General features: G+C 47.0%; 1 protein-coding gene across 6 annotated transcripts in view; it reads right to left on the minus strand.

The window, feature by feature from the left end:
• The window catches only part of LOC135904073 (pregnancy zone protein-like), a 178,177-nt gene that overhangs the window by 59,324 nt on the left and 96,603 nt on the right, over window positions 1–22,250 (minus strand). For all 6 annotated transcript variants that reach the window (XM_065434661.2, XM_065434666.2, XM_065434664.2 and 3 more), the window contains exons 3-4: window positions 6,834–6,924; window positions 4,996–5,159 (exon numbers count right to left, since the gene is read on the minus strand). In XM_065434661.2, the coding sequence (XP_065290733.1) occupies window positions 4,996–5,159; window positions 6,834–6,892 (223 nt within the window). In that variant the 5' untranslated portion in view covers window positions 6,893–6,924. The remainder of the gene's footprint in view (window positions 1–4,995; window positions 5,160–6,833; window positions 6,925–22,250) is intronic.

The raw sequence follows: 22,250 nt of genomic DNA on the forward strand, positions 1-22,250 counted from the left end.
GGGGCAAGCTTCTGTGGCGTAATTGAGATGTAGGCGAGGTCGCATGGGAGAAAGTGTCGGAAAGTGTCGGCTCGCTGTACGGGTTGCAACATGTAGGGTCGTCATATACGTAAGGTATTGCGTGATAAAGTCTCGTTTCTATCCGGTTATTCGTCTTGAAGTTTACCGGATCTTCTGCACGACATTCCGCTGGTTAGGATGTCGCGTTAACCAATAACGTGCGGCATTAAGCATTCCCTAAAATAGTACAAATGAAAAATTGCGCGATGCGCACAGGTGTGGAGAGTACAGGAGCCGCTGCTGCTTTTTCAAAACACGCTCGTATAGTAAAGTACGCGGAAAAAGAAAAGAAAAAAAGAAGAAAAAATACTGTCAAATACAGCATCAGCGCCGCAGCTGTTTGGGATGATAAATTAAGGGAGAAGACAAAGGGCCCAGCACGCAGTTGGACCAGAGTAGGAAGCATGCGGAAAGCCCGTTGTGCTTTGAGGACAACAAGACGATTCCTGCTTCGGTCTTCGTGCGGGAAGCAGCCCGCAGACGTGTGCGCTCGAGGTGTCCAATGTTTCCTCCGGAATGTGCAAAGCGGCGTCCATGTTCTTTCCGCAGACCTGTACGTCGACATGATTTAAAGTAGAACCGGATATATTATACCGTAATTTCCGAACTACAGTCCACAGTAGGCAATTGAGGCCAGAAAAATATATTCGTCGTCGTGCTCCATTTCTTCTGCGCATCATACGTACCACGCAATAGAAAATTTTCTTTCCTGTAGGGTAAAAAGAAAAAAAAAAGAACGAATTTCGGAAGTCCAGGTTCTCTCCAACCTCATAGCTAGCGATAATGAAACCCAAAAGATACTGAGCTGTAGTCTGCTCATGTAGATATTCCGCGGCCTGTAATTCGAAAAATACGGTAGTTGGAGTATCTCGTTGATGTAAGTATGTTTCGGCACGGTTGACGATTGCGTTGGGTCCTGTTTTTGAAGCCACCTCCGCTTTGAGTCTGCAGCACTAATGTATTTTTTTAGACAATACTAAGATAGTGTAATTGAGACCTAAGCGGCAACCATGTTATACTGGGAGCGCAAATGTGAAAGATAAAGAGTAATAAATTTTCAAACAAACAGTTACTGTTAACGGAACGGGAATGCGAGTTGATTATTCGTGGCGTGCTAAGTACTTGTCGCGTGCAAGAAAGTAGTACGTGGCCTTTTTCTTTTCATTTTAATAAGAAAGCAGTTACATTACTTTATCTATAGTGGTGTAGAACTCAAACTGCTTCATTTCATATTGATCAATCAAGTACAAGACGTTTTGCGTTCTGTTGTTGACGAGTTATTCGCGACGACGGTCTGCGCAGTGAAGCAATTCTCGGGAGTCTGTCCAAAGCCTTTTTGTGTAAAAGTTCCTGAAACCTTCTAGTTATTCCGCAAAACGACGTAGCACCAGAACCGACTTCGTCAAGGAAAAAGCTGACCGCGCTTTTATCAAACACTGCTTACACGCTCAGTGCTTGTCCAGCCAGCCTTCTTTATTTCCTGTTGTATTATTTCCTTAAAGAAAGGTAGGTTTTAAAGGAAGGGGGGGGGGGGGGGAAGAGGGGTACCAAAATCCGACACCTGACGACAAAGGCGATTATAGCTCGTTCATAAATTGAAAAAAAGAAATTAAACACAGAAAGGAAAGACATGGCACGCATTAATCCTATCGTCCCCGCGTTTGTAGTGGACCGAAGAGGCGTAACAGGTGCCAAGCAAGCAGCATTTTGAGCACTCCGAAGAAAAAGACACAGAAAAAAAAGAAACGATATAAAGGCACGAAGGGGCTGTTTGGAGTAAACGCTGGAGAATCACACAAAGACGGCACTCGAGTTCATCGCTGCGTTCCGCAAAGTAGAGCCACTTCAGAGGAAGCTCCTCGGTAATCAGGAAGCTGAGCAAAGCGAACTTGTTGTGAGGACCGAGGCAGTGCGTGACACAAGGAATTCCGCCAGCCCGCCGTTTTCTGAGCGTTGTCTTCGCATTTATTGTTTGTTTGCTGTCTTTCGTACGCGCGAGTGGGCTTATATCCCGATCATTTTGGTTCAGACAGACATTTGGTTGTTAGTTCAACGTAATGAGACCCCACACACAACTCGCAATGCAGTGAACACGCTTTTTCGTTATGTCACGTGGCGCCATCTCTTGATCCTCCTTGTAACACACGCGAGTGATTGTTACAGCGTACCTCGCACAGCGACTTCTGCTCTGCAAAGCGAACGTAAACAGGCGCAGGTGGTCTGGTAAATCTATAGCTAACTCTCCCAACTGAAAACCGACGGTTCTCTCACGTTCTCGGAGGAATTCTCGTGATTCGAGGTTCAAAGATCACAAGGAAGCATCTTATTTGCCGCTTGTCTCGATGCCACACTATATTGCCGTCGCAAACACACACGCCTGACAAACACTTCTTGCTCAACGCTAAGACAGAATGAAAGAAAACAAAAAGAAAAGCAATGAAACGAGATCCTGGATTTTGCGAAAACGCAACATCGCTTCAGTCTGGAGCGCAATGTGCTCTGTGCCACAGACATATCCGGGCAAAGCATCGTATTATGCGATATACTCCGCTTAAAGGGAACCCGAACAGACCGAAAGTAGATTTCCGTTTATCGGAAATATCGCTTACGTGGAGGACGCAAAAGTCAGGAAAAACCATATTGTTTCAAAAGCGTCGAGTTTTTTAATCTCACTGCGGCGAGAAAAAAAAAAGACATTGTTGTATTCTCATTTTAATATCGGAGCTTCTTTCTCACACGGTATTTGTTCATACAATCTCGCTTTTTGGCTATCGCCGTCTAGACGCACAAAGAAGGCGAAAGTTAGGCAACATGAACGCCGCAGAGCTGCCGCCAATGCCACGACAGCGCAACTATCTGACGGATCAGATTTCGTTGACTGTTTGGCATCACCATTTGACCTCTTTGTACACCTACGCTTGTGTCATATGACCTACGACGGCCGATGAGGTAGCTGCAATTATGGGTCTAGACGTTATGAGTCTAGATGTTTAAGGGGAGTTCATAAAAAGAAGCGTATCGTTTAAATGAAGTTTAATACCAATGCTCCTATGGGTGGCCAACCAAATTTGGCAGTTTAGTGTCGTGTATCCGGTCTTTTTGTTTAAACGAGTTTCGTTTAACCGTAGTCCACTTTGTAAAACAAACGAAGAAGCGATGCCTGTGTCGTTTTAGACAGTACATATATATATATATATATATATATATATATATATAGCTTTCTCTCTCTCAATGAATCTGGTGCAATATGCAGCCTGTAGAAATAGACACATATAATAAATGTAGGCTTAACTAACGTTCCAACCGAGTCATAACCTCTATTAGTGTAAGAAAATGGTAAATGCAGTCAAGTTGGCTTACATTTCACGGTGAACGTAACGAGAGATTACAGGAAAGGTGCGGTACAATAAACTGCTGAATACGCAATACTGAGGAAAATTTTGACTTGCGCGAAATCTGAAATCACAGGCTCAAATACCAGTCACAGTACAGGTCCACGAATTTTGGACATTAACTATTCGGCTATGCGTCAGACTCCACGGTATTGCACCAGCGCAGTTAAGTCAATGGGCAACATTTTCAAGAAATTAAATTTCAGGGGGCTGGGCCAGAATTCAAGAACTTTCAGTTAGCAACATCGAAAATGTGCGCCTTTTTATTAACATACGTATTTGCGACACTTTGCCGTAACGTCTTTGCTATGTTTGAGCAGAATTTTGGTCAGCGTTAAAACGCTGCTACAACACAGCAGGAAAGTTAGGAATAAATGCTGTAAATACGCATGTTATTCGAAGGGCGTACTCTGTCGATGTGGCTAAGTAAACGTTTAAACGTTGTTGAATTCTGGTGGCTTCTTGAAATATCATTCTTAAAAATGATGCGCGTGTGCATTGTGGTGAAGTTTGAGAAATGGTTGGATGGGCAACGTCCAAAATTTCTGGGCATGAAGTGATAGTTTCGATGAAGCGAGCGCCGATGGAAATTCAAGTAATAGTGGGTGAAAGTTGCAGAAGATAATAAAAAGAATAAAAAGGTAAAAGAGACCACTGAAAACAAACAGTGCCAGAACACTAAAAAAATACATGTGGTAATGTTATGACTACGAATAAGTTCTCTTTAAATGATATAAATCTCAAATCAAACGCGTACAACTTCCGCTGGAGAGAGGTGGAGTGGGAGTACGGGGATGAGCTGTTTTTGGTTGTATTTATTTATTTATTTATTTATTGATTCTGCAGCCCTGTTATAGGGCTATAACAGGAGTGAGAAAGAAGTAGAGGACCATGACTTAGCATAAAGAAGGCAAATACAAAAAAAATAAGTGAAGCTTAGTTAATATAAGCAAGCGATCACATGAAAAGGAAAAAAAAAATGCAGGTAACGCCAATTACAGAATTGTACTGTCCTATGTCTAATAAAAACTTATATAATGACAAGGAACGAAGAGTACAATACACTTAAGTACAGTGTTCTAGAGTGCGCGGGAAAAAAAGTAAATAGGAAATATCTTTGAACGAGTAAGTGTGAGATAAAAAAAAAAGAGCATCAAGTTCATAGAATGAAGACTGCGAGTACAACTTTCTTTAGCAAGTATTACATGACTGCAACCGAAAAATAAAACGGAGGTAATGGCGACATGCAGAAACTTTAGAAATTCAATATTCTCAAGCAACAAAAGTGGCTGGATGTACAGGGACTGCAGTGCCTATGAAAAAATTACGACCGTAATTACAGCAGATGAAACAAATAGGTTTTCTTGTTACAAATTACCTTGTACACGCATTGACGCGAAGGTCTTGGAACGTCCTTTTTCTTTTCTGCGAGACTGTAGTTTTTATAGACGTGAACCCCCGTGGGGAAAGTAGAAGAGACGGCACTAGCAAGAACAAGACAAGCATGGCATAGCACTGTGATGGAAAGGGTAATCGAGCGCACCGTTCTTGATGTCGTACTCTTGTTCCGCCAGGACGACGCTGTCGTTATTGTACTTGAGGAGCCGGACGGTGACCTTGCCATCTTCTTTGACGTCAGTGAGCGTTAGTCGAAACAGGGCGTCCGTTTCGCTACGCAATATTTTCGGCGCCGTGAAGATGTAGCCGCTGTGTAAGAAAAAGAGAGAGAGAGAGAATGAAACAAAAAGAAAAAGAAAGAAAGCGGTTCATGCAGCTAATCAAAAGCAGATGACACGTACAAAGCAGATTTAGTAACTATCGGAATTACATTGACACATAATAGGTATTTTCTTCAATTATTAAGGTCAGTTTTGGGTGTATATTTGATAGTTTAGTCTGGACCAATCCTTCTGTTTTTCCGTCGAGACATTGGGTTACTGTGTTTCTGCTTCTTTATCTTTCATCTTCAGTGACGATCAGTGGTGCAAAAAGAAGGCGTTTGCATTGGTTGTTGTAATGCACTGTTCTTAAGCGACATATTTTTAGCCTATATTGACGAGCGTATTGCATCATCTCTCGACACTGCTATGCTTGCAAAGATATTTAGATGCGTTGATGATTACTTTGTTTTGCTAAAAAAAGTGCCAAATATAAGGGGGAGGGGGGTTAGAGCAACAAATCATGCCCTTCACATAGTTTGCGACTTGTGTTGAAAACCTCAAATTCACATCTCAGATGCCAAGTGAGGTCACTTGCAGTTTCTGGATCTGCATGCTGTATTAAACGATCAATTTTGCTGGCAATACCGACGTCACTCGAAAAAACCCAATACTTAGTTACAATTCGGCTCATTCAAAAATTGTAAACAGAGGAAAGAGGAACGTTAAGGACCTTGCTTACGTACCTCCACCACTGCAATGCTTAGTTGAACTCAAAGAACGCATCAGTGCTGCAGTGCAGACAATTGACAGGACTATGCTACAAAATGTATGGAATGAGCTCGATTATCGTCTGGACGTGTGTCGTGTCACCAAAGGGTCATGTATTGAACATTTATAGAGGGTGTATAAACTTGGTGAGTTTGTGGTTCTCTTCATATATCTTTTTTTGTGTGTACGTGTAATACGTTTGAACATATAACCTTTTCAAAACGAATGACTCAGTTACGCTAGCCCTGTCACTTATTTATCGACATAGTGCGTGATTCTACATCCACTTCACTGTCATTTCTTTAACAAAATGCAGTTTCCATTGCTAAGCAATGTTCCCAAATATCTACATAATACGGCGCGGGGTGCTTACTTCAACAAGAAATTAAATGAAATTATTTTGCTGATGGGTACGTCTTCGTAAAAAGTGTAATGCCAATGATGTTTCTCCTCATTTAACATCAATGTACTCAACATTAGGGCTTCGGAGAAAAATGTTATGTGAAACGCACCCCCTCCCTCCCTGCCCACACAAAGGCACGTAGGAACGAACGAACGCTAAAATAATGACACTCTCTATTTCTTACTGTTCCTACAGAGACAGAAAGGAAAATCGCGCTCCCGAACACAGAAGCGCCATTGTTGCCTCTGAACATCAAATGAGCTATGGATTTACACACTGCCTATTTCCTCTTCGTGCCGCAGCTTACTGTGAAAGGTATGTCGACTCCTCCGGGTTGTTACTTCTGCATTATGAAACGGGTGAGTATACATGGCATTCAGTGAGCCCAACAATGTTCAGGTACTTCACCGAAAAAGTCTTCATTTCGCTTTACGCATGATGGGCGCCACATTCCATTCAATAATCACAAGCGTCAAGCAATACAGTAGTAATGAGCTTGTTTGTTGGATGCGTGGCAGAGCTCCTCGTCAAGTTTATCGTAACGCTTACCCATCAGCAACATGCGATGCAACCGCACCGAGGAATAAAACCAAGGCGCCCCACTGCATTTCTGGCTTTGGAGTCTTTCAGCTGCCGTCACCTGCGAAGATGAATAAGAGAAGGAGTTATTGTTGCCCTTAGTGCAGTAACATCACACATTTACTCGGCCACTAGGTAGCACGTACTGAAGTATATGCTACCTACTGGCACTTGCCCGCTGAAAGGCATCAACGAGCAACTCGAACGCCATAGCCCACTTTCTGTAACGCTCCTAGTCAAGGCAGTATTTTATTCCTACGTTTGTCCAACTCGGTCATGGAAAGCAACGGCGTATGGATTAGTTGCCGTTCTATCGACGGGGTCCACAACGTTAGTCGATATGCGGTTTTCTTAACGTTGAAGTGGGAAATGGGCTATGGGCCTGAGAGGGCCACTGGCTGCGGCAATAGCGAGCAATGTGTGCAGCGCAGCTGCAGCGGAAACAGATGGGCTTATCGTCGGCTGTTCTCCATTCCGACGGGTTTCTGGAACGATGAAAGGCGTACGGCCCGCGATGAGGCCTGTCCGAGGAGGCTAAGGGACCCTCAAAAGTGTTCATGGCGCAGATAGTAGAAAGGAGGCTAAGGTACCCAAATCCCTGGCGAACAACAACCTAGACCAAGGAAACAGCCGGCGTCGAGGTGTCGGATACCGTGGGTTTATACGAAGCTGGATAGGCTGCCTCGAGTTCTCGGCGGACGATGCCCGTCACGTTGTCTGATGTGGATAGTTGACGAGGAATTGCCTCGCAGGACGAAGTTGCAGCAGTATCGGTAGACGCTCGAACTGAGACGACGTGCGCCGGCATTTCGCTCAGTCTAGGCGACAGCACTTTTTGATTGCACTATCAACGTTGGTGACGTTGCTGAAGACGAGCAGATTGAACGCGTCGTCTGCAATACCCTTCAAAATGTGGGCGACCTTGTCAGCCTCGGATATCTTTGGTCAGGTCGCAGACACCAAGCAAGCACATCCTGTATGTACGACAAGTAAGGCTCAGTGGGTCGACGCCCGGGAACGTACCACCAGTTGTTTCTTGGCGGCAAGCTGTCGACCGTTGCCGAAAAGGTCGCGGGGCTGCTACTTGAACGTGTCCAAGCAGGTGATATCGTACTCGTGGGTCCAAAACCAGACGCGAGGGGTTCCGGCTAGGTAAAATATGATGTTGGCCAGCATTATAGTTGGATCCCAACTATTATGCTTGCTGACACGTTCGTACATGCTGAGCCACTCATCCATGTCAACGCTGTTTGCCCATTAAAAGGTCCCGGGGTCGCGGGGCTCTGAGAGGGCGATAAACTGAGTGGTAGTCGCAGACGTAGCTGCCGGCGACGTGTCATCACCTGGCGGCATGGTGGTAGATTCGAGGTGGCGTCCGATGCGAAGCTCTGTCATCGGAAGTGCCCAGCACATCCACCAAATAAATGTTACGTAGAAGCAAAGTAGGTAAACTATTTGCACGGTGTATTTACAAGGGGTAGCAAGCACTGGCCAACAGCAAGGCACGTCGGGGTCCTCAGATCCGCCAGAGGTTGCTTATGGCTACGTCCCATTAAATCTAACTGTACACGTCATCTTCTTCGAATAGCGCGTATCAATATTATGTTGAATAAAGGCGCTTGTTGAATAAAGGCGCAATTAGGTGCAGCAGGAGGAGGAGGAGCAACATTTATTAAAAAGAAAGGACAAGCAGGTGTCTTTCTGCTTGTGCGGGAGGCGCCCTTAGTCCAGGGCTCCTGCGGCTCTTGCTGTCTCCCGGGCCCGCCGCACCAGTTGCTGCTGGTCACGAGGGTCCGAACTAGTCAGCACGGCCTCCCACTGCTCGGGTGTGGGGTTGGGTATTTGCGGGGCCGCCTTCACGTTGGGGCACGCCCATGTGGTGTGATATAGGGAGGCGTATTCATTGCAAAGGGGACATTTGTATGAATATAGTGTAGGGTGTATTGCGTGTAGTCTGCTTAAATGGGGGTATGTGTTGGTTTGTAGTTGTCGCCATGTTACGGCATCTTCACGTGAGAGGGTCTTGTGTGGAGGCGGGTATTGTCGTCTGTTCAATCTGTGGTGTTGTAGTATGGCGTTGTATTGTAAAGGTACGGGCTCCATGGATGCGGCCGTATCCCTCTCTTGTGGCGCCCGGGAGGCATGAGCTCGGGCTACAGCGTGCGCACGCTGATTTCCACGGAGGGACTCGTGTCCTGGAGTCCACACTATTTCAACGTCCGGGAATTGGGAGGCTTGTTTGAGGAGTCGGTGGGCGATTGAAGATATTCTGCCTCTCGCGTAGCTACGGCAAGCTGCCTGGGAGTCAGTAATAATTGTGACGTACTCGTTGGTTGGACTAGAGGTGATGGCCAAGGCGATGGCTGTCTCCTCCGCTACGAGGGCGCTGGCAGTGCGGACCGTCATCGAGACCACCTCTTGTAGGTTATAGTCGACAACGCTGGCCGTCATGGCTGCTTTTTGAGGGTACTGCGCGGCATCTGTGTACAGTGTGGTGGGGAGACTGCCATATTTTGCCTGTAGAGTTTTTGCGCGAGCTTGGCGACGATCGGCATGATGTTCCGGGTGCATGCTTCTGGGGATAGGGGCTACCTTGATGTGTTCCCGGAAGTTGGGGGCCAGATGAATTGCTTGTTCGTGGCCTTTGCCGTGTGTGGGGTACCCTAGGCGCGCTAGGACTGTTCTTCCTGTTGGTGTAAGGGCTAGTCGTTCTCGTTGGCTTGTGAGGTGGGCGTCTATAATTTCTCTTATATTATTATGGACTCCTAGGGCTTCAAGCTTGAGTGTCGCTGTTCCCGGTGGTAGGCCGAGCGCTTGCTTGTAGGCTTTCCGAAGAAGTACGTCTAATTGATCTAGTTCCTTGGGAGTGAGGGGCAAGTACGGGGCAGCGTAGGCAATGCGGCTGATTATCAGGGCCTGGACGAGCTGTAGAATGTCGTCTTCTTTCAGTCCGTATTGTTTGGTTGTGATACGGCTGACCATTCGCATGATTTGGAAGGTGGTCTGCTTGAGACGTTGGATGGTGTATGCGCCTCCGCCGTCCTGTTGTATGTGGAGTCCGAGAATGCGGACGCGGTTTACTGTGGGTATTTCTTTGTCGTCGAGGGTGAGTTTGATGTGGGGTAGTTCACTGAGTTTTCTTCGTGATTTCTGTCGAACGACTAACAGTTCTGACTTCTCGGGAGAGCACCGGAGACCACATGTTTTTGCATATTGCTGTACGACGTCGGTCGCTTGTTGAAGGGCGTCTTGTTTCTCTCCTTCGGAACCAGTGGTGGTCCAGATAGTAATGTCATCGGCGTATATTGCATGCCTAATTCCTGGTATTGCATTGAGTTTGTCAGGTAGTTTCATCATAGCAATATTGAAAAGGGTGGGCGATATAACAGCACCTTGTGGGGTTCCTTTGTTGCGAGTAGGTAACGTCGGGGTTCTGAGTGAGCCAATGCCTATTGTGGCCGTGCGGTTGCTTAAAAAGGCGCGTATATAATTGTAAGTATTACGACCACAGTTAGTGAGGCTTAGGTTTGTAAGGATGGTATGATGAGCCACATTGTCGAAAGCGCCCTTGAGATCGAGTGCTAAAATCGCTCCGGTGTTGTGCGGTGAGATGCGTTCAAGGACTTGTTCCTTCAGCTGAAGAAGGATGTCGTGGGTAGAAAGGTGGGGCCGGAATCCGAACATTGTTTCGGGAAAGAGGTCGCTGGATTCTAGGTAAGGTTGAAGCCGGTTCAAAATGACATGTTCCAGAAGCTTGCCTAGGCATGAAGTCAGTGAGATCGGTCTCATATTGTCTAAGCTGGAGAGTTTGCCTGGCTTCGGAATGAGTATGATGTCCGCGTGCTTCCAGTCTGCTGGTAGCGTACCCGCTTCCCAGTGATGATTAAAGAGGTCAGTAAGAGATTGAATGGTGCCATCATCCAGATTGCGCAGGAGCTTGTTATTTATTTTGTCCTTGCCTGGGGTGGTGTTTCGTGTGAGTGCATGGAGTGCTTGTTGCACCTCAGTGATAGTGATCGGCTTGTCGAGGTCATAATTGTCGCTCCCGCTGTAGGTTGGAGGTTGTCCTTGTGGGGGTTCGAAATCGCCTATGTACCGCGCCCGCAACTCCTCCAGGATTTCGTCATCAGAACCCGGATGGTTGTGGAGGATACGTTGAATTGTTTGCCGGCTAATTGCCTTGCTTTGTGTGGGGTCAAGAAGATGGCGTAGCAGCGACCATGTTTTGGCCGTGCTAACATTACCCTGCAACTTGTTGCATAGTTGTCGCCAGTTGTGACGGGTGAGCTCCCCAGCATAACATTCCGCGGTTGCCGTGAGTTTCGCTATACGTAGTTTCAATTTACGATTATGTTTTTGGCGCTTCCATCTCCTAACAAGGCCTCGACGTGCTTCCCAGAGGTGAAGAAGGTGCGGGTCTACGGCCGGTATGTCTGTGGTGAGTGTGATCTGTTTTGAATGTCTGGCTACGTCTTCTTGGAGCTCTCGTACCCACTGTTCGAGATCCGTAATACCGGTTGAGGAGTCATCCGCTCGCTCTTTGCGAAAAGCTGTCCAATCTGTGAGCGTTGTCTTTTTTATCGGGTGGCGTGCATGCGTAACGTTCAATGTGGTGGCAAGTATGCAGTGGTCACTGCCCAGAGTTTCCTCCGTGTTGTGCCAAGCAGCTTGCTGTATCCCTTTAGTGAGGGTGAGGTCAGGGCATGTATCTCGGGAGACGCTGTTTCCTAGACGTGTGGGGTATGCGGGATCTGTGAGGATGGTGAGACGGTGCTGCTGTATGGTGTACTGGAGTGCAGTGCCTTTTGATGTGGCTGTCGTGTAGCCCCATGCCTGGTGAGCCGCGTTGAAGTCGCCTACAATCAGCAGAATATTATTTTTGGCTATGCCAATCGCTTTAGTCATCAAGTAGTCGAACTTGGCCTCCTTCTGCTTGGGTGGGCTGTATATATTCAATATGAAAAGGCTCTTTCGGCCTCGTTGGAGCGGCAGGATCTCAATTAGGTTATGATCGATATCACTGCCGTCTACTGTATGTTGTGTGGTTGTGAGCGTTTTAGCTGTAAGTGTGGCCACGCGGCTTTCAGGCGTGGTGGTATGTGTGTTGTAGCCAGATTGAGTTGGGTGTGTGCCTGTTTCCTGTAGTGCGATTACGCTTGGTGTCGTTTTGGCGTTACAGATGTACTGTCTTAGTGACCCTTGCTTGCGTTTGTAGCTGCGACAATTCCATTGCCAGATTATGAGTGGATTTTCGTTCCTGTGGTTGGTTTTGCTATTCGTCCTGGCTGACGGGTGGATCGGCAGGGTGTCCCTGCTCTACTTCCTGTTGTACTAGTGTTCTAACTTTCTTGCGTCGCTGATCTTTTGCGAGCCGTGTTTCTTCAATAACACTTGCCAGTTGCTGGATGCTTTGCTGCATTGCTAGGAGCTGCCGTTGCAGTACATCAACTTTCTCCTCGACTTGTGCGATTTCTGTCGGTTTTGCTGATTCCGCGAGAATCATCGGTTCAGGACGTTCTGAAGATGATGGCATTGAGGGTGCGGTTATTGGTATGGAATGCTGAGTGGCAGTACGAGTGGCGTATAGTTCTGCAATCTGCGTGCGAAGTTTGTTGTTTTCTTCATGAAGGCGTTTGTTTTCTTCTCTGATGGCCTTTAGCTCAGCTAGAATTTGCAGTTGAACATCAGTATTGTTTATGGGTGAAGAATTGTGTGGGGTGGGTGCTGTGTGTAGACGCGATGACAGGGTATTGTCTTGGTGGGCTGTGTGAGAGGGGAAAAGCCGTGCTGACCAGCTCACCGCTTGTGATCCCGGTACAGCAGGTCCGCTGAGGTTCCGGGTCCCTCCTTGTTGGTTCCGCGAGAAGGAGCGAGACCTGGAGCGGGAACGTCTCCGTTGCTGGTCTGTACGTGACCGAGACCTCGACCGTGAGTAGCCCCGGCGGCTGGTCCTTTGGGGTGCTGAAGATGCCTTCTTCAGTCGATCAGGGCACTCCTTGGAAGCCGTAGGATGAGGCCCCTGGCATAAGGCGCACCGGGGGTGACAGGGGTGGTCCTGAGTGGGGTTCCGTGTACCACACTGGGGGCATACGATTGCTTCTGGAGTTGGGCATACATCGGTCCGGTGGCCGACTTGGTGGCAGATGCGGCAGAAATGCGTGGTTGGTCGGTATGGTTTGCATCGCACTTCACCGCTGTAGTATCGCACGTAGAAGGGTACAGCCTTGCCAGTGAATGTGATCACTGCCGCAGCAGTTTGTCCGAGCATACGGGCATGTAAGATTTCTCGGCCAGGTGCATAGAGTCCGTTAAGGTGGACTTCTGTGGGAGTTCCTGCGGGAATGCCGTGAATGACCCCTTTGACGGAGCTGTCGGGTGCCGCCACGTATGCCGTGACTGCAAATTCTCGACCGCCCAGGTGAATTGTAGAGATGCGACGGATGCTCATAGCTAGCTCTTCGTTTGGTGTGCTAGCAATAGCGATGTTTTGTACTGCGTCAATTCTTACAGTAAGGGTCCGTACGTGCTCAGTAGTGGGGTGCTGACATGCCAGCTTGATGCCTTCAGCAACCTGTGGCGTAGTCCAGGTGGCAAGGTTGAGTCCTTCTCGGGGGCGGATGATTACCTTGAGGTCATTTCGGGGTAGCGGTGGGAGTCGGGCTTGTCGGGGAACCAATGGGTGTCGGGGTTGGAGGGGTGGATTGGTGGAAGTCGATGTTTTCTTCCGACCGTACTTAACAGTGAGCCAGTCTCCGCCAGCAGGTTCATCAGGAAGTGGTATTTGTGCGTGCTCGAGATTCATCTCGGTGCCATCATTGGTGGCCATTGGTGCGCCGAAGTGGGCCAAGGTCTTCAGCTAGACCGTACCCGTCGTTAGGCTTAGCTGGGCGGGCGCTTCTTGCGAAGTTCAGAGTCCGGTAATTCGTGAAGCAAGCGACTCACAGTATCGCTTTTGGTGTCCACGCGTTCCGCTCGACGTAAGGAGTCGAGTGAGGCTGGTTGTGGCGGCGCTGACGTCAATTATCCAGGGTTTAGCGATGTAAAGGGGAACCCATCTGCGGTGCAACCGTGCGCAGCGTCTTCTTCTTCTTCTCAGTTCTCAATTAGGTGCAGTTCTGTGTGCTTTTAAGATAATGCGCTTATACTTTTGGGACGGCATTAATGGAAAGAAGGAAAATGCTACTTTTCACAGACAACGCGAAGTGGCTAAGTGGGCTATCTGAAATCACTCAGCGATTTTAGACATGAGAAATGAAGTTTACAATGGAAAATACCCCATAAGCAGGGTCAGAAAATAGGACTCATGTTCTTCCTGGACATGTGAATCCATGCGAAAAAAATTTTCGCTGAACAACTTGCAGGCTCCTCAATACCAAAAAAGGAAAAAAATACAAAGAAAAAACAGAAGGTGCTGGCTATAACCTCAAAGGCACTTCGCAGCAGCGGCGGCGAGCGGACTTAGAAATCTAATTTATAACGCTCTGTCGCGGCGTGTGTAGGTGCGGTTGCCGGGCACCTCGGCGTCAAATCCTGTTTCCGTATTGAGCTCGGGTGACAAAGCCCTTGTAAACCCCTGGAAAGCAATGGGTAGCGGCTGCGGCTAAAGAAGCACTGTAGGAGCCTCCTTTGTGGCGCCTGGACAGAGGATGAAACCAGCCGTGACAAAAACAAAGGTGGCAGGAAGTGTCGGCACCGTTGTTCATTGTGTATCTACACGTTTTTCGAAGAGCACTGGAAGCGGCTGCTATAGCCCGTACCATCGACGCTCTTTTAACATCGCCCCATAGGCGCCTGGCCTGATTACATTGCTGTACCTACATGACAGCGTAAAGCTGTGGCCGGAAGAAAAAAAAACATGACGCGAAGGGTGGTTGCATTAGCGAGCCATCTTTGCTCGGCGCAGGTCACTAATGGCCCACCTTGTTCTGTATGGCCACGTGCCCGACTGGATTGATCATCGACGCCCATGTGATAATGGCTGGTCGCGTTGTTTGCGTGTATACAGGCTACAATGTGACGACACTGTAATGGATGGAAGGTGCAAACAAAGAAGGGGTCAACTTGAATAGAATTCCGAATCTGTCAATGCAATAAGGTCTGACGGGTGCTGAACATGCCTTTAACACTCACTTTTACATCCCTGTTCTTCGTTTCGTTGCTTTGCGTTTCCTTGCGTATCTCCCCCCCCCCCCCTCTCTCTCTCTATTTGGCTTGAGTGAATAGTGCTAAAACTCGGGTGTCTAGTTCGCATGCACATAATGGCAGGTTAGCCTTTACTTCATGCGGCCTAATAATACTACGAATGAAGATATTTCTTTGAAAATATCAATACCTCAGGTTTATATTACATTTCACTGTTCTCTGACAGATATATCTGTCATGTAATTCTAAGCTTGTCATATTTGGCCAGTGGTTGTGTAGTATACTCTATGTATGCTACTTTTGCCTCGTCCAGTCGTCTTCGAAGCTGGGAATTTCCGACAATTTTAAGTATTTTTATTCACTTAACTGACCTGTGGGGATGGGAGGGGGGGTACGAGAGGGATAGAGGGGAAGGTAGAGGGGTATATAGTTATATTCTGTACATTCATGGACTCAACCACAGAACCTTGTAAAAATAATGCCTGGTTGCATTTCGAAACATTTTTTGCCAGCATTTTGTTTGGCAAACGACGAGGAGCAGCCGGCGCCTTAAAGGCGCCAACCACTACTATTACATCATGTCATTAAAAACAAACTTGCGGCTCATAAAAAAAAAAACTCATTGTCATTGCCGTTCCCTCTAGCGCTCCTTGTACGCATGTTGTTCCTTGGATGTACGAACTATACGTGTCTGCCCCATCGATGCCGATACCTCTCGTGCTTATATACTGCGGTAACCTTGACAACACGCTATTTTCCACGGCGTGTGTTCTAATCTGTACCGCATTTCGACATCTACGCCACCGCACTGCACCCGTACGTGATCACACACGAAGCAAACAATGAAACCCATTGTGTATGGGTTTGTTAGAAATCATTAAGTCCTTTCCTGCTGCCAGACGCCGGAAAATCTACGGAAGGTTAGTCATATACAGCTTTCGCTGTAAAACTTTTTTCACTGATGCCTTCTGTCAGCCTCACACAGCCCACTTATATACAGAAGTCCCGAACTGACAAGACAGAGTATACATTTCAATACTGAGCAAAGAGGGCGATCGGCTATACAAAAGATTGATTAACTCTCAGACCTCGTCGAGGAGAGCAGGTGAAAGGTTCGGTGCGAATACATATCACCAAGTGGACGCCTGCCAATACAGGCTGAAAAACCACTGCGAACCAAGTGAGGAAAGATGGCAAAACGGTAGACATAATTTTCTGAATGATTTGTCGCGAAGGGACTCACTGCTACCCGCTGACGCTAAAATTGCATTTTTCGACAGCAAAGCTTTTGTTGGTTGAGTTAGGGCTGAGATTTCATGGAACAGACGGCGCGTAAAAAGTGGACAAAAGGAAAAGCAGAACGCGAACAAAGGCCGAATGGCTTGTTTTGAGCGAAAAAACGTTATATTTTTACAAAAGTAGGCGCATGCGCATCTTCCATACGAGAAACACTAACAATGACGTGACATGACGCGGTGTCGAATTACAAATACGACAAAAAATAAAAAAAATAATTAAAAATAAAAAAAGCATATTTCGCGGCATACAAACACTTTCGTTAGTGCCTGTTAGTGTTCTTGTCCTGCACCGGCAAAGTCCACGGCCGGATTTTTTTTTTTTGCTCATTATGGGAAAGTTTCTCACCTGTTTACGGATGCACGAAACCACTTTCCATCCTTTACGGACACAGTAGGATCGTTTCTTGATCGCGTTGGCCGGTCGCCATGGAAACCATGCCTCCAATAGAAGGCCGTCCAACGAATACAATCGAGAGTCTCGACGTCTACGCACAAAAACAAAGGCATCGCCCAGCGTCGACCTATGTCCCGCAGGCCTCTAACGATTCGTGCATTCGCGCGATTCGGCGCAGCTGCGGGGCCCACATTTCCTGTACACAGAGCGGGCGCGACGCCATGCTACCCGCCGGCTGCGCGGCAAAAGACCCGCGAAAGAAGAGAGCAAATCAGCCCAATAAGAGGAGGAAAGCGATGTGTCGGAGTAAAGGGCGACCGAGCCCTTAATTATGCACGTCCCTTCGTGGCGATCCTGCAACATTTCCGTTCCGGCCTGCGGCGATGCGATGGGTCCCTAACTCGCCCATCAGCCTTTCGGAAGTAGAAACCGCACCGCAGTGTAGAAAGAGGGCGGGTGAGGGAGAGGGACTTTCGTTCGTGCACGCATGAGGTGACGAGCAGAGAAGGCAGGAAGCCGGGAACGGGTAGGGGAAAAACAAAATATGTGTGGTAAAGCTTCAGAGGTACATTTTGTGGTTCTCGAGCGCTCGACGATTTGTTTGCTTATCGCTTACTCGCACAACCGGCTCCGCCCGAGAGTTCTTTTTTTCCCGTCTCCTTTGAGGTAGGGAGAAGTCAGTTTTCCCATTCGCAAGGCCTTGGGGCGACAGGTGCTGAACTGGGCGTTTAGGGAAAAAAGAACCATAGCGCGGAACGGGAACGTTGTGTGTTGGGCAGAAATTAAGCTGGAGTTCCTTTCGAAGTTTTAAAAATAAAACATGTTTCGGGGTGCGATATTCTTAAACCGTATTGTTATAAATTTTCATATGGCGACAAAACAGACCATGCTTTCAAACAGCCTCTGGCCATTCCAACACGCTCTCTTCAACGGTATGTCGGTTGTTCATTGTTCAGCAATAACAATACAAAATAGGGGTCACTATACAATACCTCAGTAGGCTTTAACTTCCCAAATCAATTCTGGTGCTATAGGAGACACTACAGTGCAAAACTAAGGGTTGAATTTCAACACCTCGGGTTCATTAGAGGGCCCCAAATCTACGTAGAAATATGTATATCGCCTCCATCGAAATGCTGTCGCTGAGGTCGGGAAACCAACCCGCGACCTCGTGCTCGGGTTCTGAACACTACAGTCGCATGAGCCACCACGGTTAGTGGAGAACGCAGAACCTGAAATACGAAACACTCGGAATGACTGTAGGCAAAAAACAACAAAAATAAAGAAAGTGGGGGGGGGGGGAGCGGTTTCCGCGCCCGCGTCTCATAGGCAGAGATTGTATTCCAGAGGAACTAGTAATAAAGCTGCATCTGCGAAGCATGGCCGAGTTCCTTTGTGGCTGACATTTATTACGGTGTAAAGCGCGACAGCTTTGCCTCTTGGGCGTATGTGGCACACGGTAAATGCTTATTTTCGTGCTAATATTAAGGCTAGCTGGTGGAAAAGATGGAAGAAGTTGCTCGCCATTACGTCATTACCCCCTCCACACACACAAACGAACAAGAACCCAACACAATACCGCGGTCAGTGCATGCCAAAACGTGAAAGCGATGGAGCTGACACTCCGTGAACGACTACGAGCGACTAGAGTTTTAAAAAATGCCTACGAAAGGACGACGAAAAGGAGACAAAAAAAAAGGTGAATGTGAAAACATATGAACACTGGCTTTGGCGCAGGCCTCTCATATGAATATTACAAACATTCAAACACATTTACGCGTTTCTTCTGAAGTGGACACCTATGTTAATTCCCAAGATATTCTTGCTGCCAGAAGCAATCTTGCAGAAACAGAAAACCTCGTTCCCGCCAACCTCATTGGCCCTAAGCTTAAGCAATATGTTAGCCCATGCATAGAAAATACCTCCGAAGGCCTCCTGACGGCCGCCACTCTCGGCTCGGACATTTTCTGTATGTCATTACCGAAAAGTGACCTAAGAGCTTCCCTCACAGGAAACAAAAGCAAACTAAAAAATAAGATTTGTGTACAATATGCACAAGCAAAGAAAAAACCGGAAACAGTAGAGCGGACAGCGAACGCAAAAGAATATACAAAAGAAAATGATCACTTCGTCCTTTCCCCCACAGTGCCATCATCAAAACGAACTGCTGTAGACGCCAGGACACATTACACTAGCGCAAAGGGGCAAGCGCAACACTGCATAGCAAACCCAATTAGCAGGAGATGCAAGGTGGCATGTCGAGCGAGCCCTCAGCTCGCGTTCTTATGCTATTTGCCCTCCAACGCAATTACGAGCTCAGGCTTCGCAAGGAAGTGGTGCCCCCTCATCCAAGGAAAAAACGAAAGCAAAAGCAAGGCGAGATGAATATTTCTACCTGCCTCTTCGTAGGGAGAAGTAGGGTTGCCTGAAGTGCACCTCCGCATACGTACTAGGTGCATACAATCATCGGCATGCACTGAGAGGTGCTCGTTTCTTTTGAAAGCCCGTGAGAGGCGAAACGCCTTGCTTTCCGTGGGCGGAATTATACCGAACGCGTATACATTAAATCACCAAAGCGGCGAACACAGGATCCAATGCATTCTGTGCTGGCTTGGAAACAGCGAAGCCAACACGCGAGAAGCGCGCGCACCTGAGGTCAGTGGACTGGTGCCGAAGGATAAAGAGCGTGCTTTCTTTTTTCTTCATCCGGAGGGATGTGATACGAGTTTCTTAACCATGGCCTTTAATGTGCCTCGGTTACTCCCGCACTTACCACTGTTTGTCGGCGAACTCATCATACACGCCATTAGCCTCTCTCCGCTTCTTTCATTATGGAGCAGGCTAGTCTAGAAGCTTTCGCAAGATGTTTCACAACGCCCCCCCCCCCCCCCCCTTCACCGATTTCAAAGATTTCCCTTTCTTACACAACCCGGTCATCCTCCCCGCGGGCAGGTCTAGCGAACCTGACCCCTTTGATGTCGCCTAACGAGGTCTTCTTCCTTTCTCCTTGTTTTTTTTTGCATTTTTTTTGTCTTTGTCAACTTGAACAGTAAAACACACTAAACGCGGTAACAATAATTCCGGTATACGAGAGAAGACAAATCGGAAGCATCGTGAAACTACCGCTAGCGCGAATCAAAGTTCGTCTCTGAAGGCACCGCCGGACGGCGCATCACTGGAGTGGGCCCTCTTGTTATGCAAAGTGCGTGCGCCCTTTCAAGTGCTAGCTAGCAGCTCGACGTTACAGAGTCGTTTCGTAACTTCCTTCCGCAACAGCGACACCTATGGTAGGAAATGCGGAAGCACACTTCATTTTATATCTTTTCTTTTGCTTTCTTTCTTTTCCTTCTTTTACTAGTCAGTATTGTTCACTTCTACGTCGAGAACCTTCCGTACCTCAGCGATATTGAATATTCGAAGCATCTGCGCGCGTAACGGACACTGTTTCGTCAATGGTCGCAAAAGAACAGTGTATTGAGGAAGTAAGTGCACTTTCATGGCAACCTGGACAATGCCCGTCAAAGTGAGAGAGAGAGGGAGGGGAAAGGCACGGTGGCGATCTATATTGCTACGAATATAGTCTATCCATGCGGAGCACGCATTTTTACTTCATTTCCTCGTCTTTCTCTTTTAACCACCTAGCGGAGAGCACAGGAAACGAATCACACATTCCCTCTAAGAATATATGAACAATTCCAGCTTCTAGTGCGCTTCTTACTGCACCTCCTAGTTACAAAACCATTCCCATTCGCCTCCCGCTAGATAGAGATGAAACTACCGATAGCGGATGTAGAATCCGTATGTAAAATATGAGACATTTTCGCACCCACTTCCGCCCCACAAGCAAGTGGGTGAGGTTGGGGCGGGGTTTACAAGTGCTCTTGAGAAAAACCGCGGGGCATTGCGTCCTAGCAAAGTGCTATCACCACGACTAAAGTTGCAACATTTCGCCTGCACCACACTCTTAGGTGCTATTTAATACCAAATGATCGCAACACCGACGATTAAACTTACATGTGTTACGCAATGCATTATGTTTCCTTTACCATATTTTAAAAAATTCTAAACGCTATCTGCTGGAACGATTAAGTATTCGTTGTGACAGACGCGCCCTCTGCGTGGTAATGAAATAAAAATTAAAAGGAAAGTAGAAGCGGCTGAGCTTCGACGTGCGCACGTGCAGTTACATTATGTGACAAATAAGGCTTATGAACAGCAGGAACACGCTTCTTTGACCTCGTTCATATTTAGACGTATAAGGCGATTAAAATGCGTGCTTGTGAATATTTAGATCGTTTAATATTTACACCCTCGCAACCCAAATGTGCCGAAAGCGAACAGTTCTTTTTTTTTTCGGATAACCCGCGCAGCGAGAGAACACACATGCACGAAAAAAAAAAAAAAAAGAAGCTACGGCGGTACCCACCTCACGATGAATGCCGACGTTAATGCAATTAGTATTGAAGCAATGTAGCGACACACCCTATTGCCAAATTCTACAGTTCTGTGTAGCCAACGCTCCTCGCTTAATTCACGTTATGGTCTCATTCTGTTCACTACACTTCTTTCACACGTGGCTGCTTTTGATGCCGACTTTCTCACTTCTCTGCAGCTAACTTCTTCACTTCTTGTCCCTGGTTCTGATAGTATATCCGGGCCCCTACCTACTGGAACCTCCCCAGTTGCACACAGTCAGTGGCGCAAGCAGTTTTATTCTTGCACATGGTGTGGTGGTGGTAGGTTGTGCGAACAGGCGGGTTTAGCCTGGCGATCAAAGCCAGCAGTCGCTCCGCCCTAGTGTCTCTTATAATACCAGGTGGTGGCACCACGGAGAAAGAGAGAAATTGTAGTTTTTTTACCCCTAGAGATAACGCGCTTTGTTAAATAACTGAGATTCCCGAAAAAAGTGGGTGACCGAAAAGTCCTGCAGCCTATTTAAATAGTATATTTTAGGTCGCGAACAGAACGAAAAGCTTCCCAAATTGCGAATACGAAATCGTCGCGTTTACCCATCGTTATTTTCAGTAATGCGACAATGTAGCTAGCTGCGCTGCATTTTATTTATTTATTTATTTATTTATTTATTTATTTATTTATTTATTTATTTATTTATTTATTTATTTATTTATTTATTTATTTATTTATTTATTTATGCATGCATGCATGCATGCATGCGTGTCCCTGATTGCAACGGGTGTAACATCGTATGCTAGCGTAACACAGACACAAGGCAATATATCACAGTTATATGGTTTAAGAAGACTCGGAAAGAACTAATACTATTAGTATTAATTACGTAAATTAACATCACAAAGAGAAGGAAAAGCGGGCTAGCAGTTGTCTCCTAAAAGCGGCACCACAACCACTCGCTTTCAGAGGACTGAAAAAGAAATACAGAACTAAGAAGTTGATAAAACAAGAAAAATAAGAGAAAGGAAGGAACAGCGCATCACACAGTGACACGCAGAGTACCAGCACTAGAGACGAGTATCTAGCCCCGTAGTTTACAAAGATCCAAGCACAGCTATACGTACTTCATACAAAGTTGACGCA

Source organism: Dermacentor albipictus, chromosome 1 (genome assembly GCF_038994185.2).
Source record: "Dermacentor albipictus isolate Rhodes 1998 colony chromosome 1, USDA_Dalb.pri_finalv2, whole genome shotgun sequence".
NCBI classification, from domain to species: Eukaryota; Metazoa; Arthropoda; class Arachnida; order Ixodida; family Ixodidae; genus Dermacentor; species Dermacentor albipictus.